This window comes from Eschrichtius robustus, chromosome 5, assembly GCF_028021215.1.
Source record: "Eschrichtius robustus isolate mEscRob2 chromosome 5, mEscRob2.pri, whole genome shotgun sequence".
Lineage (NCBI taxonomy): Eukaryota > Metazoa > Chordata > Mammalia > Artiodactyla > Eschrichtiidae > Eschrichtius > Eschrichtius robustus.
In genome coordinates this window covers 33,762,098-33,779,871 of record NC_090828.1, presented here as the reverse complement: position 1 = coordinate 33,779,871, position 17,774 = coordinate 33,762,098, and the positions used below count along the sequence as shown (strand labels likewise).

Here is a 17,774-nt window from a genome sequence, read left to right as displayed (position 1 = left end):
TTTTCACCATACTTTGTAATGTCTAGTGTACAGTATTTCTACTTCCCACATCTTTGCTCTGCACAGTCACCTTGCCCTTCCTCCTACCACCTAAGAAGAAAAGATGGTCAGACTAACAGGTGAAGTCTACAAGGTGTCTGTGTGTTCCGTGTAGCCTCAGAGTTAGATTGAAATTGCCAGGCACAGATTTAGTCTTGTCATTTTGTTTATACATTGGGGAAAAAGAATTCAGTTTATTAAACGTTTCACGTAACTGCACCCAAGTTTTGCCAAGCTGGGAACTTGGACCTTTTCTGTGTAGTGACATTTTAATTCTAGTTTTCATAACCTGGAGATCAGACTGTTGCTTTTGCATGATGTACATAGTGTCTCGTGACTAGAGTTTGCTTTGTTTTATAGTAACTGTACTCGTATTTTTCAAGGGCTATTTTGTAAACAGATGATGTATTTCTCCCTTGAAAACACAATAAAGAGAAAAAAGCACCAAAAAAAAAAATATGCATCTATAATAATACCTGCCATCCTAGATTGCATTGCTTTATGACAACCAAACCAGATCATACTTGCAGTATACCATAAAGTATTAAGTAAAATTCCACTGTAAAATATCACCGGACCTAAAAGAGAGAATACCCATAATATTGTGTCCGACTCTTTTGATCAAATGGACAGAATGCCTGCCATGTTCAAGGGAAAGAAGGATGTTGATATCAAGAGCAAACATGCTCAGGCACGTATGTCATCTCATTCTATCATCCAATAATCCTTTGAACGGAGTATTTTCATTCACATACCACAGGTGAGGAAACTGAAACACAAGGAGGGTAACCCCCTTGTGCACATTGATCACACCTGGTGAGCAGCTGAGCTTATTCATTCCCAGGCCCGTCTATCCCAGAGACTGTGCTCTCTCCTTCCCACTTCCCAGGGCTCAACCCTGGGCCCTGTGGCTGCTGCCCCCAAGGACCTCACAGCCTCTGTGAGAAAAAATTCACAAGCAACTGACTCTTCTGCAAGGCAGAATGAGATGAGTGCTGTAACAGAAGTCTCAACAACACGATGCGGGGCCTCCAAGGAAGGAGCGGTGAATTCTAACCTGCGGGACAAGGAAGGATTTTTGCAGGGGAATCTCTATTTGTACTGACTTTAAAGAAGCTGGTAGGGAATTCCCTGGTGGTCCAGTGGTTAGGACTTGGTACTTTCACTGCTGGGGCCTGGGTTCAATCCCTGGTTGGGGAACTAAGATCCCAAAAGCCTCGAGGTGCAGCCAAAATTTTTTTAAAAATAAATATAAACAAAATTCTATTTAAAAAAAAAAAAGGAAAGAAAGAGGGGGCTTCCCTGGTGGCATAGTGGTTAAGAATCCGCCTGCCAATTCAGGGGACACGGGTTCGAGCCCTGGTCCGGGAAGATCCCACATGCCGCGGAGAAACTAAGCCCATGCGCCACAACTACTGAAGCCCATGCACCTAGAGCCCGTGCTCCACAACAAGAGAAGCCACCGCAACGAGAAGCCTGCGCACCGCAATGAAGAGTAGCCCCCACTCGCCACAACTAGAGAAAGCCCGCGTGCAGCAATGAAGACCCAACGCAGCCAAAAGTAAATAAATAAAATAAATTAATTTAAAAATAGAAAAAAAAAAAAAAAAAGAGGGACTTCCCTGTGGTCCAGTGGGTAAGACTCCGTGTTCCCAATGCAGGGCGCCTGGGTTCGATCCCTGGTTGGGGAACTAGATCCCGCATGCATGGTGCAACTAAGAAATCGCATGCTGCAACTAAAAGATCCCACATGCCGCAACTAAGACCCAGTGCAGCCAAAAGTAAAAAATAAATAAAAAATAAAAAAAAGAAAGAAACTGGTAGAAGTGGATAAACAGAGAAGAGAGAAAGACATGACCAGCTGAGGGACCAGCATGAACAAAGGCAAAGAGATAAGAAAGCAGAGTCCATGCGGGAAATGATGAGTAGCCTGTAAGAATGCCTTGCGGAGGGGCTTCATGGGGGGAGATGGGGCTGAAAGGCAGGCCAGGACCAGGCCAGGGAAGGCCTTGTGTGCCAGGATAGAGCTGAAATGCCGCTTTTTAGGCAACAAGAAATCACAGGTGCTTGAGGAAGGAGGTCATGCAACCCACCCTGTGTGCCAGGAATAGGCAAGAGCAAAGGCCGAGTGCTCAGGCTACTGTAGAATCATCCAGACAGCAGCTGACCAGGGCCTGGATGGAAGGCAGTGGGCAGACGCAGGAGACGCAGCAGAGGGATAATCCCCAGGGCCGCCGACTGGATGTGGGGAGCCCACCCAGCACTCTGAGCAGCCAGTGACAAACCTGTTTGTAGTGTCTCTTTACAAAATTGGCTACAATTCTCATCTCCAATTTTCTACTCAAACTATCATTTTTCTGTTTTCACTTTCAGCTAAGAGGATGACTTTCGGGTTGTCTTGTGTACAGTAATTAAGATAAAACAACAAGGCCTTGGAGCCCGAGTCACCCCACGGCGGCACACACAGGACCACAGCCCTCTCCCATGTGGCACTCAGCTCGAGTACCTCCTTTTACTTAAAGTCAAACTCCCACCGACACATAAAAAATAAATTCCAGTGCTGAGCGCCTCTCAGCTTGTCATGCACTGTGGCCGTTTTCAGGCTTATGTGCTCTTGGGGAAGTGGCTGAGCTTCCCAGCGGTATTTACCCACAACAGTGGTAAATAATACGAGTTCTAAGGAAAACCCTGATAGCAAATTCCTTGGGAGCTGTGAGTAAGGAAGAGGCAAAGCAGTAAGCAGTGATGGAGAGTGTTTGTGTAACCCTCCTGCACCCTCTCACCCTGACACACACTGAGCTTTCTCTTTCATGATTGTCTTAGCCTCTTTTTCCCTTCCAACCACCGACCACTCAATTCTTTGAGGGAAAATTAACATTCATTATGCCATTTCTCTCTCTCTTTTTAATCCGGAGTGTCTGTCTCCAAGGTCCCTACTCAATAATTAATGTTTGTTCTCGTTTCCCATTCTCCAGAGCATCTATTCTTGAACTGTAAGGTCAACAATTAACACTAATTATGGCTTTTTCTCTCTCCAGTGTTGGTTCTCAGAATCCCAAGTTGCCCTGCTCAGCCTAAGTTACGTGTGTGCACGCGGCTGCGTGCGTGCACGCGAAGGTGGGAAAGCACCAAGGAGCAGGCTTCTCCAAGCCCCCCACTTTAGCAAATCAGTAAAACCAAACAATCTTTTTCGGCAGTGTCTCTAGTATATGTATTATCAGTAATGAGACAATGAAGCATAAATATATACACATACATACATACATGTATTTGGAAATGAGCTGGGGGGGGAGTAGTTAGACAGATCTCAAAATCTTTTTCAGATATATTTGATTCCCTCTGACCTTTTTCCTCCCTATTTCTATCTCCTTGATCTCTCATACCTCTGTCTCTCTGACATACACACACAAACACACACACACACACACCCCAAATTTCTCATTAAAAGCCATTCCTCCATTTCAGATTCACTCAGCTGATCTCCTTGCTATCTATTACCTCTCCCCTAACTACCTTTCTCTGATCTGTCAGCCTAATTCCCCTCAGCCATTAAAACAGCATTATTTTAACTAGTGTTCCTTTTGACAGACAAGGACAGCTAGGAGAATGATTCTCATCTAAAGTGACTCCAAGAGATTGCAAAAAAAAATTCATCAGGGCTGTGCAAAAGCCTATCTTTCTGGCTAGAATCAGATGGGCTAGAATCCCTCCTGTCTCCCTGGTCCAACCCTTGAATTTGCGCTACAGCTGGAAGCAGGGGCTCCTCACGCTTGTCTGTCATCCCCCCCATCGCTGCACGCACTGGGGTCCCGCAGCACATCTGCTGTTCAAATCTGGACATCTCTTCACAGCGGGTGTCAGGCATTAACTCTTTCATGCTCTTGTTCTGTCAAAAGTTCTCCTCTCAGAACTTAAGCATCACAGTATCTGCAGGGTTTCACCCTTAAACATATTATAATAAATAAAAATATTATCTTCTTCAATGTTTTTTAAATCCTAGATCAACCTTCCCTCCATGATAGCATCTAAGGGTTTTCAAAACTATCTAATTCATTATGAGGCTTAGGCATCAAGCCATCCACTTTGTTTTCCCCTGTCTTGGGGTAAGGAAAATAGCTCTTTTTCAAGACTTTTCCACACTCTCAGGTAAAACCCTTATTGTTTTTCAGCCTGTGAATCTGTCAATTCAAATATCAGCCGTGGAGAGGAGGAGTCTAGTATTCAACATCTTCTGAAAGGTAAGATTCTCCCCAACAGAGTCACCTCTACTTCTCCTCTATGTTATTTGACTCACATACATATTATTTCATACCCAGACCTCCAGAAACACACAATTTCTCCCCAAATATACTAATAAGTAGGAAAGAAGATTCATTTCTTGGAGAGCCTGAGAAATGGAGTATCCTCAAGAGTTACTCATGGGCAGCCCTGTGTGCTGTGGTCTGAGAGAGAAGAAAAGTCGACCCAAATGCCTGTGCTGAGCTGGCCCCGGAAGGAGAACTTGCAGAGATGTCCTGTGGGTTTTGCAGATCATACGGTGCATAACTCACATTGTAATGAGGTGGGCATTGCCTCCCAGAGTTGTGTACAGTTCAAACTGCACATCCACAAACTAGAAAGCCATCTGGAAAAGACTCTCGGGCTTGTATTCTAAATGGAAGACTGAGGCCAGTTCTGCCTCGTCCAAGCTTCCTTTGCTATTTCATTTCCCCCGTGGAGAAATCAGCAAAAGCTGAGTGTAGCTCATCCTCTACCCACTGCCACTGCTGCTTCTGCTTCAAACCAGGGGTAAAGGACGAATTATGTAAAGACTTTCTCTCACTCCTAAAAATAGTCTTTGATTAATAGAGAAATGTGTGTGGTCTTCCTCACTGCTTATTTTGGGGCAGGCAATGATGAATCCTGCATGAGAGACCTGCTATAGCAACAGGAAACAAGGTCACAGATCGAGGGCTTGGAGCCAGAGCTGGGTGGAGGGCACTGGTTTTGCTAGAGACTGCAAAACTAGAAGGAGAAAGGGCACCATCAAATGCTTGCCCATCTCAAAATCTGTAAGCAGAGAAATACTTGGGAGCCCAGCATTCTGCGTTACCCCTCTCATCATTCTCCTTGGGTGGACATCCTGACCGTGGTGCGAAGAGTTTCAGGGTCAGTTCTGTTCATTCTCACTTGTTGGCTGGAACTGGGCCAGAGCAGCTCTTAATAGGAGCCCACCAGCAGAGGATATGACGATGATGATGAAGATGATAACTATCATTGCTATCTATCTTTATGCCAAACATTGTGCTGAGTGTTTTACATTCATTAATTCACTTCATCCTCATTGCAATGATATGAGCTAAATTCTATTATTATCCTCACTTTTCATCTAGGACAGTGTGGCTCAGGGAGGTTAAGGAACTAGCCCAAGGTCACACAACTAAGTGGTGAAGCTGGGATTTGAACCATAGAAACCTACATTTTTACTACTATGCATGGTGACATCAATCTAAACAGGGACGTTTCACAGACTCACAGATACAGAGAACAGACCTGTGGTTGCCAAGGGACGGCAGGATTGGGGGTGGAGGATTGGGAGTTTGGGGTTAGCAGATGCAAACTATTATATATAGGATGGCTAAACAACAAGGTCCAACTGTATAGCACAGAGAACTATATTCGATTTCCTGTGATAAACCATAATGGAAAAGAATATGAAAAAGAATATATATATATATAACCGAATCACTTTCCTGTACAGCAGAAATTAACACAACATTGTAAATCAACTATACTTCAATAAAATTTAAAAAATAATAAAATAAACAGGCACATTTCCATCTGACAATATGTGAGAGTTTAGGAAGTTCCTGATTTCATAATGACTCATACTCATAAATGACTTCTGTTGCGCATCCTTTTTTCCCTCCAATTCCCCTTACTTATTATCAGACACCATTTTGTGGGTAACACTGAAAATGATTTGCAACTTTTAGAGATATGGGGAGAAGCTGAAACACAGTAGGAACAGTTTGGAAGAACCAAACTCCTAAGACAGATTATCAAGCCAGATAGGCCTGTTTACAGGGTAGCTCTCCAGACCAAAAATATCCTTCCTAATATGGCTGAAAATGTTACAATTTCACTTCATTCTCCTATTAAAGTCTCACTAATAATAGATTCACTTTGAATTCTGAAGTAGTCTCTTAAAAAGCTGATACTTCTGAGAAGCTAACAATCATTCACACTTCAGTAAAAATGTAATCAGATGGCTGTCCTCTTGCAACCTAGTGAGAACAGCTGCTCTGAGGGACTAAAAATTCTGATGGGATGGGAACAGAGGTGGATAATTTGGGAGTAAGTAGAGTCTTACGGGTTGAAACATACCTGCCTGTTGGGGTACCCTGGAGGGCTTGTATGAACAGAAGATTATTAGCTATATGGAAAAAGAGGCACACAGAGAAAAGAACATAAAGGGAAATGGTAAAGTGACAAAGACAAACTTGAGCTATTTCAGAATTGCCCCATGGCAAGCTTTATATCCAGGAAAGGGAAAGAAAACTTTTATTCCTTGTCTTCTCTACTCCTAGTAACTAAACGACCTTAGGCTAATGCAAATCTCTTTCTCATTTCCAAGCTTTTGAACACACAGTTCCCTTTGCCTGGAGCATAATTTCTCATCTCCTTCTATCCCCTAACATTTTATTTTAATTGTGGTAAAATACACATAACATAAAATTTGCCATCTTAACAATTTTTAAGTGTATGGTTCATTAGTGTTCAGTAGATTCATGTTGTTGTGTAACCAGTCTCCGGAACTCTTTCATCTGGTAAAACTGAAAATCTATATCCGTTAAATAACTCCCCATTGCAATGGGACTACCCATATAAGCACAGAATACCTGCTTCAGGGCTTAGAATAGAGGAAACTTATCTGTTCCCTTGATTTGCTCAAAGACCTTAACAAAAAATTCTTACATCTCTTTGAGCTTAACACTCCCCATTTGTTTGTAAGAAAATGGATATAACACTACTCTGAAAATACCAGATACCCCCTGGAATGGAGTTCGAAGAGCAATTTATTTTTTATTTTTATTTTTTTTTTAATTTAGATATTTAGAAGACACTCAAACAAGCGCATGCACACACACACGCACACACACGCACACACACACACACACACAACAGAGAGAATAGGAGAGAGAGATTCTTCCAACAGTCTTCCAGGGGATCACAACTCAACACCTCTCTACACTTCACTTTCCCCTTGGATTTTTTTTTTTTTTACTTTTTGAATTTTATTTTATTTGTTTTTTTATATAGCAGGTTCTTATTAGTCATCAGTTTTATACACATCAGTGTGTACATGTCAATCCCAATCGCCCAATTCATCACACCACCACCACCACCCCCCCAACGCTTTCCCCCCTTGGTGTCCATACGTTTGTTCTCTACATCTGTGTCTCAATTTCTGCCCTGCAACCCAGTTCATCTGTACCATTTTTCTAGGTTCCACATATATGTGTTAATATACAATATTTGTTTTTCTCTTTCTGACTTACTTCACTCTGTATGACAGTCTCTAGATCCATCCACGTCTCAACAAATGACCCAATTTAGTTCCTTTTTATGTCTGAGTAATATTCCATTGTATATATGTACCACTTCTTCTTTATCCATTCTTCTGTCGATGAGGATTTAGGTTGCTTCCATGACCTGGCTATTGTAAACAGTGCTGCAATGAACATTGGGGTGCATGTCTTTTTGAATTATGGTTTTCTCTGGGTATATGCCCAGTAGTGAGATTGCTGGGTCATAAGGTAATTCTATTTTTAGTTTTTTAAGGAACCTCCATACTGTTCTCCATAGTGGCTGTATCAATTTGCATTCCCACCAACAGTGCAAGAGGGTTCCCTTTTCTCCACACCCTCTCCAGCATTTGTTGTTTGTAGATTTTCTGATGATACCCATTCTAACTAGTGTGAGGTGATACCTCATTGTAGTTTTGATTTGCAATTCTCTAATAATTAGTGATGTTGAACAGCTTTTCGTGTGCTTCTTAGCCATCTGTATGTCTTCTTTGGAGAAATGTCTATTTAGGTCTTCTGCCCATTTTTGGATTGGGTTCTTTGTTTTTTTAATATTGAGCTGCATGAGCTGTTTATATATTTTGGAGATTAATCCTTTCTCCGTTGATTCCTTTGCAAATATTTTCAACCATTCTGAGAGTTGTCTTTTCATCTTGTTTATGGTTTCCTTTACTGTGCAAAAGCTTTTAAGTTTCATTAGGTCCTCCTTGTCTCGTTCCTGATCTTAGAGGAAATGCTTTCAGTTTTTCAGCATTCAGAATGATGTTTGCTGTGGGTTTGTCATATATGGCCTTTATTATGTTGAGGTAGGTTCCCTCTATGCCCACTTTCTCGAAAGTTTTTATCATAAATGGGTGTGGAATTTTGTCAAAAGCTTTTTCTGCACCTATTGAGATGATTATATGGTTTTTCTTCTTCGATTTGTTAATATGGTGTATCACATTGATTGATTTGCATATATTGAAGAATCCTTGCATCCCTGGGATAAATCCCACTTGATCGTGGTGTATGATCCTTTTAATGTGTTGTTGGATTCTGTTTGCTAGTACTTTGTTGAGGATTTTTGCATCTATATTCATCAGTGATATTGGTCTGTAATTTTCTTTTTTTTGTGGTATCTTTGTCTGGTTTTGGTATCAGGGTGATGGTGGCCTCATAGAATGAGTTTGGGAGTGTTCCTTCCTCTGCAATTTTTTGGAAGAGTTTGAGAAGGATGGGTGTTAGCTCTTCTCTAAATGTTTGATAGAATTCACCTGTGAAGCCATCTGGTCCTGGACTTTTGTTTGTTGGGAGATTTTTAATCACAGTTTCAATTTCATTACTTGTGATTGGTCTATTCATATTTTCTATTTCTTCCTGGTTCAGTCTTGGAAGGTTATACCTTTCTAAGAATTTGTCCATTTCTTCCAGTTTGTCCATTTTATTGGCATAGAGTTGCTTGTAGTAGTCTCTTAGGATGCTTTGTATTTCTGCGGTGTCTGTTGTAACTTCTTTTTCATTTCTAAGTTTATTGATTTTGAGTCCTCTCCCTCTTTTTCTTGATGAGTCTGGCTAATGGCTTGTCAATTTTGTTTGTCTTCTCAAAGAACCAGCTTTTAGTTTTATTGATCTGTGCTATTGTTTTCTTTGTTTCTATTTCATTTATTTCTGCTCTGATCTTTATGATTTCTTTCCTTCTGCTAACTTTGGATTTTGTTTGTTCTTCTTTCTCTAGTTCCTTTAGGTGTAAGGTTAGGTTGTTTATTTGAGATTTTTCTTGTTTCTTGAGGTTGGCTTGTATAGCTATAAACTTCCCTCTTAGAACTGCTTCTAGGTTTTGGATCGTCGTGTTTTCATTGTCATTTGTCTCTAGGTATTTTTTGATTTCCTCTTTGATTTCTTCAGTGATCTCTTGGTTATTTAGTAACGTACTGTTTAGCCTGCATGTGTTTGTGTTTTTTACGTTTTCTTCCCTGTAATTGAGTTCTAATCTCATAGCGTTGTGGTCAGAAAAGATGCTTGGTATGATTTCAATTTTCTTAAATTTACTGAGGCTTGATTTGTGACCCAAGATGTGATCTATCCTGGAGAATGTTCCGTGTGCACTTGAGAAGAACGTGTAATCTGCTGTTTTTGGATGGAATGTCCTATAATTATCAATTAAATCGATCTGGTCTATTGTGTCATTTAAAGCTTCTGTTTCCCTATTTATTTTCATTTTGGATGATCTGTCCACTGGTGTAAGTGAGGTGTTAAAGTCCCCCACTATTATTGTGTTACTGTCGGTTTCCTCTTTTATAGCTGTTAGCAGTTGCCTTATGTATTGAGGTGCTCCTATGTTGGGTGCATATATATCTATAATTGTTATACCTTCTTCTTGGATTGATCCGTTGATCATTATGTAGTGTCCTTCCTTGTCTCTTGTAACATTCTTTATTTTAAAGTCTATTTTATCTGACATGAGTATTGCTACTCCAGCTTTCTTTTGATTTCCATTTGCATGGAATATCTTTTTCCATCCCCTCACTTTCAGTCTGTATGTGTCCCTAGGTCTGAAGTGGGTCTCTTGGAGACAGCATATATATGGGTCTTGTTTTTGTATCCATTCAGCAAGCCTGTGTCTTTTGGTTGGAGCATTTAATCCATTCACGTTTAAGGTAATTATCCATATGTATGTTCCTATGACCATTTTCTTAATTGTTTTGGGTTTACTTTTGTAGGTCCTTTTCTTCTCTTGTGTTTCCCACTTAGAGAAGTTCCTTTAGCATTTGTTGTAGAGCTGGTTTGGTGGTGCTGAATTCTCTTAGCTTTTGCTTGTCTGTAAAGCTTTTGATTTCTCCATCGAATCTGAATGAGATCCTTGCAGGGTAGAGTAATCTTGGTTGTAGGTTCTTCCCTTTCATCACTTTCAGTATATCATGCCACTCCCTTCTGGCTTGTAGAATTTCTGCTGAGAAATCAGCTGTTAACCTTATGGGAGTTACCTTGTATGTTATTTGTCATTTTTCCCTTGTTGCTTTCAATAATTTTTCTTTGTCTTTAATTTTTGCCAATTAGATTATTATGTGTCTCGGCGTGTTTCTCCTTTGGTTTAACCTGTATGGGACTCTCTGCGCTTCCTGGACTTGGGTGGCTATTTCCTTTCCCATGTTAGGGAAGTTTTCGACTATAATCTCTTCAGATATTTTCTCGGGTCCTTTCTCTCTCTCTTCACCTTCTGGGACCCCTATAATGGGAATGTTGTTGCGTTTAGTGTTGTCCCAGAGGTCTCTTAGGCTGTCTTCATTTCTTTTCATTCTTTTTTCTTTATTCTGTTCTGCAGCAGTGAATTCCACCATTCTGTCTTCCAGGTTACTTATCCGTTCTTCTGCCTCAGTTATTCTGCTATTGATTCCTTCGAGTGTAGTTTTCACTTCAGTTATTGTATTGTTCATCTCTGTTTGTTTGTTCTTGAATTCTTCTAGGTCTTTGTTAAACATTTCTTGCATCTTCTCGATCTTTGCCTCCATTCTTTTTCCGAGGTCCTGGATCATCTTCACTATCATTATTCTGAATTCTTTTTCTAGAAGGTTGCCTATCTCCACTTCATTTAGTTGTTTTTCTGGGGTTTTATCTTGTTCCTTCATCTGGTACATAGCCCTCTGCCTGTTCATCTTGTCTATCTTTCTGTGAATGTGGTTTTTGTTCTACAGGCTGCAGGATTGTAGTTCTTCTTCAAAGAGCAATTTAAAACATCTCTTCATTGGAATCTATAGAGCTTTTACAACTTTTTGTTTTCTTTTTGGTCTTTTGGTCTTAAGGAATATTTTCAGTAGGTAGTCTGTGAGAATTGTTTCACATTAGATGTATTTTTGATGTACTTGTGGGAGGAGGTAAGCTCCACGTCCTTCTATTCTGCCATCTTGATCTCTGCCCCAAGGAATATTTTCAGATAAAAATGATAGAATTTTTAAAAATTATATAGATGGCAGACTTTGGGTATTTGTGGACTTGAAAGCCAGTTTTGACTATTTGCAAATGACTTCAGAAGTCAGGGACACATACAGTTTGTCATTTTACGGAGGCAGGAAGTCAAATCATAGATATGGCAAGGCTGGGAGACAGAAGACCATCACTAAGCTAGTGAATACACCCAGCCAACCTCAGCGTTGTGGTCTGTATTCACTGTAACATGTGCAAGAGCTCTTGTGAAGTTATTTTTTAAAAAGAAGAACATTGATTTTAAAAAATTTTTTTATTGGAGTATAGTTGATTTACAATGTTGCGTTAGTTTCAGGTATACAGCAAAGTGAATCAGTTATACATATACATATATCCACTCTTTTTTTCGATTATTTTCCCATGTAGGCCATTACAAAGTATTGAGTAGAGTTCCCTGTGCTATACAGTAGGTTCTTATTAGTTATCTATTTTACATATAGTAGTGTATTTATGTCAATCCCAATCTCCCAATTTATCTCTTCCCCCCCATGTCCTGGTAACCATTAAGTTTGTTTCCACATCTATGACTCTACTTCTGTTTTTGTTTTTTGTTTTTTTTAAGATTCTTTTCCCATGTAGGCCATTATAGAGTACTGAGTAGAGTTCCCTGTGCTATAGAGCAGGTTATTGTTAGTTATCTATTTTATATATAGTAGTATGTATATGTCAGCCCCAATCTCACAACTTACCCCTCCTCCCCACCCCCATCCCCTGATTCTTTTTTTAATGGCCCTATAAAGTAGGCCAATTGCTGGGACTGGTGATGGAATTAAGAGAAAATGAAGTGGTCTAACAATTTGATGATTCTCTGCCAAAAAATAGTTTTATAAATCACTCTAATCCTTTATCTATCAACTCATTAAGAGTCTGAAGAACTCCCCCTCCTTTTTCATTTCTACTTTAGTTTTACTGGTCACATGAATACATGCTAGGGGTATTCACAAATCTAAGGACTCTTGAAACTCTCAGGATGTGTCCCTCCTAAAGCCAGGATCCACTGTCCATTTAGTGTATGATATGCATGAGGGATCAGGACCTTGCTCAAGCAGTGAAGTCGTGCTTAGCACAATGCATTTTAAAGCTGGTATGGATTTCAAGATGTCTATGTGTGTATATATCAGCTATATTTCTCAACTATAATAAAGTTGAGAATATTAAGTTTTGTTCTGTCAGAGTGATCAAAAAATAACTTTTATTAACTAGTAATCCATAAATACTGTCTTCTGTTTCATCACTCTTCAGACATTTGTGGTATCTTCTCATCAAAAAGACCATAAAGAAGCATGAGGCTTTTCTTACGGATATTTTTCCTCCTGCTTTCTCTCTTGCTTCTTTCACACATCTCCCTGTGGCCTAAGGATTTACATTTGCTGTTGTCTTCATTCCTAGCAATTACTCATTTGAAAATTAATGAAGACACCAGCATCAGAACATGTCCAATAGAAAGAATTAGTGTGTCTGTTTTACAGAGCACGTAAAGATTGCTCATTCATTCATTCAGCAAATACTAGTTGACCATCTACTAATGCCAAGTAATGTGCTGGGCATAAGGATACAGTTGAGAGATAAAGTCCATGCCTTAAAGTCATCCACAGTAGTGGAGCGTGCTGAGAGCTATGGATGAGCACAGGCTAACTCAGCCTGGAGTTTAGGAAGGCTTTTGGAAGGAGAGGACACCTAAGCTGAGTTTCTAAGGATATATGTAGGAACTAGCCAAGTAGAAAAGAGGAAAGAATGCTCCAGGGAAAAGGACCATATGAAGGTTAGAGAACATGGTGGCATGGGAGAAATGTAAGCAGCCTGTAATGCCTGGACCCCAAGGTACATGTAGGGGAGGAAGTAGTGAGAAATACAGCTGGTGGGGTAGGCAGTAGCCAGATCATGAAGGCCCATAAGCAGCAACTAAGGAATTTATCCTAAAGATTGTGAGATCCTGTTTACACAGAAATTGACATAACCAGATTTTTATTTTAGAGAAATGACTCTCCCGGCTATGTAGAGAATGGATTGAAGGGGGTAAGACCAGAGGCTGGGAGACCAGATATCTACACTTTTTTGAGAGCAAGTGACCAAGAACAATATTTTCTGCAGAATATTGAATTGAATTGATTGGCTGCTTTGTATGTAGCTCTACCTTCAGCCTCTTTTTTGAATTCCCTTCTTCCATACCATCTTCCACCACAGGTATCCTTATTAATCCTATGATGTATATCGATTGGAGGTTTTCTCGTGTAGCTGATATTTTATTGCTACACAAGTCGAATTTCAATTCCATCATCTAGCTTTCCTTCCATTTGGGGCTTGGTAAACTGCCATGTACCTTTGGACCTCTCCATAAAAAATAATTTACGAACTTTTGAGAGAAGATGGTGTTCCCAAAGCTAGACTCTTGAGACTGAGCAAGCCTTGGTCTAAGAAGATATAAGTAAGTAAAAGAAGTTATTCCAAATTAGAAGAAAAATATTGTCCTTGCATTTACTAGGCATTTCCATATTTAAATTCAGACTGACTCATATCTTCTAGATCTACTTGGCTCCTTTAATAGAGCTCCCTGGGGTATGTCTTTAGGCTGGAGACTTTCTCAGGTCTTAAGCAACTGTTTGATATGCCCATCTCACCCTCCTCCTTAACCAGGAAGATTTAAAGTGAAAATGTGTAGCATAAACAAGGTCTTAAATCTTGTTCCAAGAATTTGATGATGACAATACCAAAAGGCCATCTTGGGTCTTGATCTCCTGCATTAAACAAACAGGCTCAAGATTTATTATAACACGATGAAAGCTCTACAGGTCATAGGCATCTTGAGTCTTATTATATAAAGTAAAGAAGGAAAGATCAGCAGGGCTATGTAAAGGGACCAGAATTATCCTTCCTTTTATGGTTATTTTCTACTGGGAAGAATTTTTTTTTAACAACCTGGAATTTGCATTGTCCATTTTTGACCAAAAATACAAAACCATGAAGCTACAGAGGCTGACTCTGAGGCCTCCTCCCATTGGCTTCTGCTGCAAGTCCACATGCAAAGCTGTGAGAAGGCAAAGGTACTTTCTGAGATCTGTTTGGCAATGGATACATCGCCTCCTCAATGATGAACTACTGCAAGTTATGGGGGGGAGTTCCATGAGTGCACACTAGTGGTCAAAAGGTACTCATGGCTCAGAAATGGTATGTGTGGAAAAAGACCCTACACATAATGTAGAGGCTCCTGCCAGCACTTTCGATAGCTCCTGCCCTTGTACCTACCAAATGTTTGGCCACTTTGGAGCCTGCAGGTCTGATGTTCTCTCACAAGCCCTGACACGCATCTAGGAAGGAATCAGGTGGTCCACTGTGCCTGATAAGGTGACTTTCTGGAGTTCAGTCTCTATTTTGATATCAGATGAGCATCCTATACCAAGGGAAATAAATATTCTGAAACAATGGGAATAAATATGACTATGTTTCATTTTTATTTAAAACAATAAACAACTTGGGAATTAAACATGGCCAACATAGGCTGAAATAGAAGGAAATTTTAAGGCACCCTTATTCCATGCTAGCATCAGATGCTCTTTCCTGCTTTTCAAGTTTTGAGTGTTTGCTGAAGGATCCCATGATTTGAAGAAGGCAGAAGAGGTTTGGGATGAGACCCCATCTAGTAAGGGTCATCTCTGAAACTGCCTGATTATCTGGTGGGAATGCTATCTCCTTGCTAAAAGCCTGTGGCTAGATTAATGCTAGCGTTTGAAAATCTACTCAGGCCTGATGGTGGGCGGCCAGGGAAAGAATGTGTTTTCTGTTTATCTCTTTCGTGGCAGAAATGTTCATCACAGAAAGACTCTGAGCTCCCAGTTTCAGGCAGGCCTGGAAGTTGTGTTGTCTGTAGTCTGTGAATGTACACACCAGCTCCGGAATAATGGGAAAGAACTAGGCCTGTGTTCACAGCCAGTTGCCTGCGTTTGTTGATGGGTCAGTTTCTTCAACTTGATAAGAGGGGTAGATTCTGCCACATGGTTCAGGGAGAAAGTTTTACCACCCCCCTTGCTTTATCTCCCAGGAATGCAGTTTGAGTTGTGTCTCCTCCTTGACAGCTCGGACCTCAGTAAATTACCAGGGTCTTGACCCAAGAAATGGAGAAGTCTTAAGCAATTTTTCAGTCTCCTATCTAAAAATGTGTTTACATTTCTTGAACTCTGGCTGACTGATTCATTCTCCTGGTGTTGCAAGAACTTTCCTTATGCATTAGAATTTATAAGTTTCATTTCTAAGAGACCCATGGTTCCTTCCAAGCCACAGTGAAGTGAACCTCATCGCAACACAATTCTGTTGGGCTGGATTTGTGCAGAGGACGGATCCGGACCAAGCAGCTGTGGTGTGGCAAGACCAAGTGAGGTTAACAGGAGGCAGTGTGAGGTAGAGGGGAGAGTAGGAGACGCTAAGTCAGGAGGTCTGGGTTCAGGTTCTGGGCTTGTGCTCTTTCAAGGTATGGCCTTGAGTCAGTCACGTGAAGTCACTCTCTGGGCCTCAGTTTCCCCAGCTGTCTTAAATAAGAAATGTTTTAAATCTGTGCAGAAGCCATTTTCAAACAAGATAGATGAGAACAGCTGAGAAACAACAGAAGAGGGGAGGTCAGCCCACAAGGAATGAGTAGAGGCTTTAGGTCAAAGAGGCAAAGATGCAGAATCACATATGGCCAGACTCTTAACAGAGCTACTTAGGAGTAGCAAGTATGTAAAGAACGTTTTGTTGGACACTGGTCCCACACAAGAGACTAAAATCCTTGTCAGGGGAGCCATGCACTTAGCTAAATCTGTCCCTCAAATAAACATTCCTTTATAAACATTTAATTTACTTTCTTAGGGGAAAAAAAGGAAAACAAAATCAATCCTATCCCTTTGCAGCATGAGGTTTGAGTGAGGCAGTCTTGGACTCAAATCCTTACTCAAAACCTCATTAGTTGTACATCCTTGGGTGGGTTACTTTACCTTTCGAGCCTCAGCTTCCACACCTATAGAGAGTATGATAACACAACCATGGAGGAGAGTCGTGCAGATTACACGCCAACCACATATCGGTGCCTGTGTAGTGCCTGCTTCAGGGTGAACGCCATGATTTCCATTAGTCCCCTCCCATCAGCCCCTTTTTGGCCTCTGCCTTTGTTTGCTTCATGTTTCACTTCTCCTGTTGCCCTTCCACAGCATGAGGGAAAAGGGAAGTCTCTGATCTCTCTATCTGGAAGGTTGCAGAAGCATTTTCCTACCTCAGTGAAGTAGGATCATACAAAATTTATATTCAGCAGGATCAGCAGATTTTTTTCCATCAATATTTCCTTCTTAATTTCAGCTTTATCTGAATTTTAGTAGCACAAAGAATTTACTTTTGTTCTTTTAAAGAGCAACCAAAACAAGAAAAAAGAAATTTGAATACAAAGTCTCAACACTGTATTTAACGTGGCATTTAGACTGTGCCTGTAGAGGTTACATGTGTTATTTGGTGAGTAAATATGAATGCCACAGGCATGTGTGTGTTTCCAATCTTACACATATGAGCTAGGTGTGTACGGGTATGGTATATATAAAAATTCATGAGACCTAGGTCTGACAACCTTGACCCTTTTCTCTCTGATTTTCATCATAGCAAACACTGAATCCAGAACTGATCTTCACATGAATCTTAATGAAACCTCACCTTTGACCCAAAAGCCAGAGAAGCAGGTACAGTACTGACTCTGCATGAGCATGATACTGGACTCTGGGGTTGTTGTCCCTACTTGCTGTGTGACCTTGGGTGAGATTCTTCACCTCTCTGGGCCTCATTTGTCTCATCAATTAAATGAGACAAGTAGACTATAAAATCACAAATGTTCCTTAACTCATAGACTTGGAATGTCTTAACTCAACTTGGACTGTTTTGTCTGGCTCTTTGTGTGCGCAAATAAGCTGAATAGGCCTTTCCCTGACTTCTGCAAAGTCAAAAAGGGAACAAGGAAACACAGAAAGGCATCCTCCATCAAGGCAGTAGGCACTAAGACTTTGTGCCAATGGGCCCATTTTTCTACTCCAATTCTCATTCCTAATAGGGAGGAAAAAATTGCAATCAAGAAAAAAATGCAAGGATACTGTGAAGAAAGGGAAAAAATGCTTTATCTGAATAGATTAAGAATATCTATTAGTGGTTCAAGGACGTATGTTCGCAAATATTTATAAATTTGATCCTTCAGTTGAAGTG

At 40.5% G+C, this 17,774-nt stretch overlaps 1 protein-coding gene across 1 annotated transcript in view; it reads left to right on the top strand.

Annotated features, from left to right (window-relative positions):
• Positions 1 to 17,774, top strand: part of KIAA2012 (KIAA2012 ortholog) — a 116,036-nt gene that overhangs the window by 43,433 nt on the left and 54,829 nt on the right. Inside the window, exons 12-13 of the mRNA XM_068543673.1 lie at positions 4,209 to 4,277; positions 17,184 to 17,260. Coding sequence (XP_068399774.1) covers positions 4,209 to 4,277; positions 17,184 to 17,260 — 146 coding nt within the window. The remainder of the gene's footprint in view (positions 1 to 4,208; positions 4,278 to 17,183; positions 17,261 to 17,774) is intronic.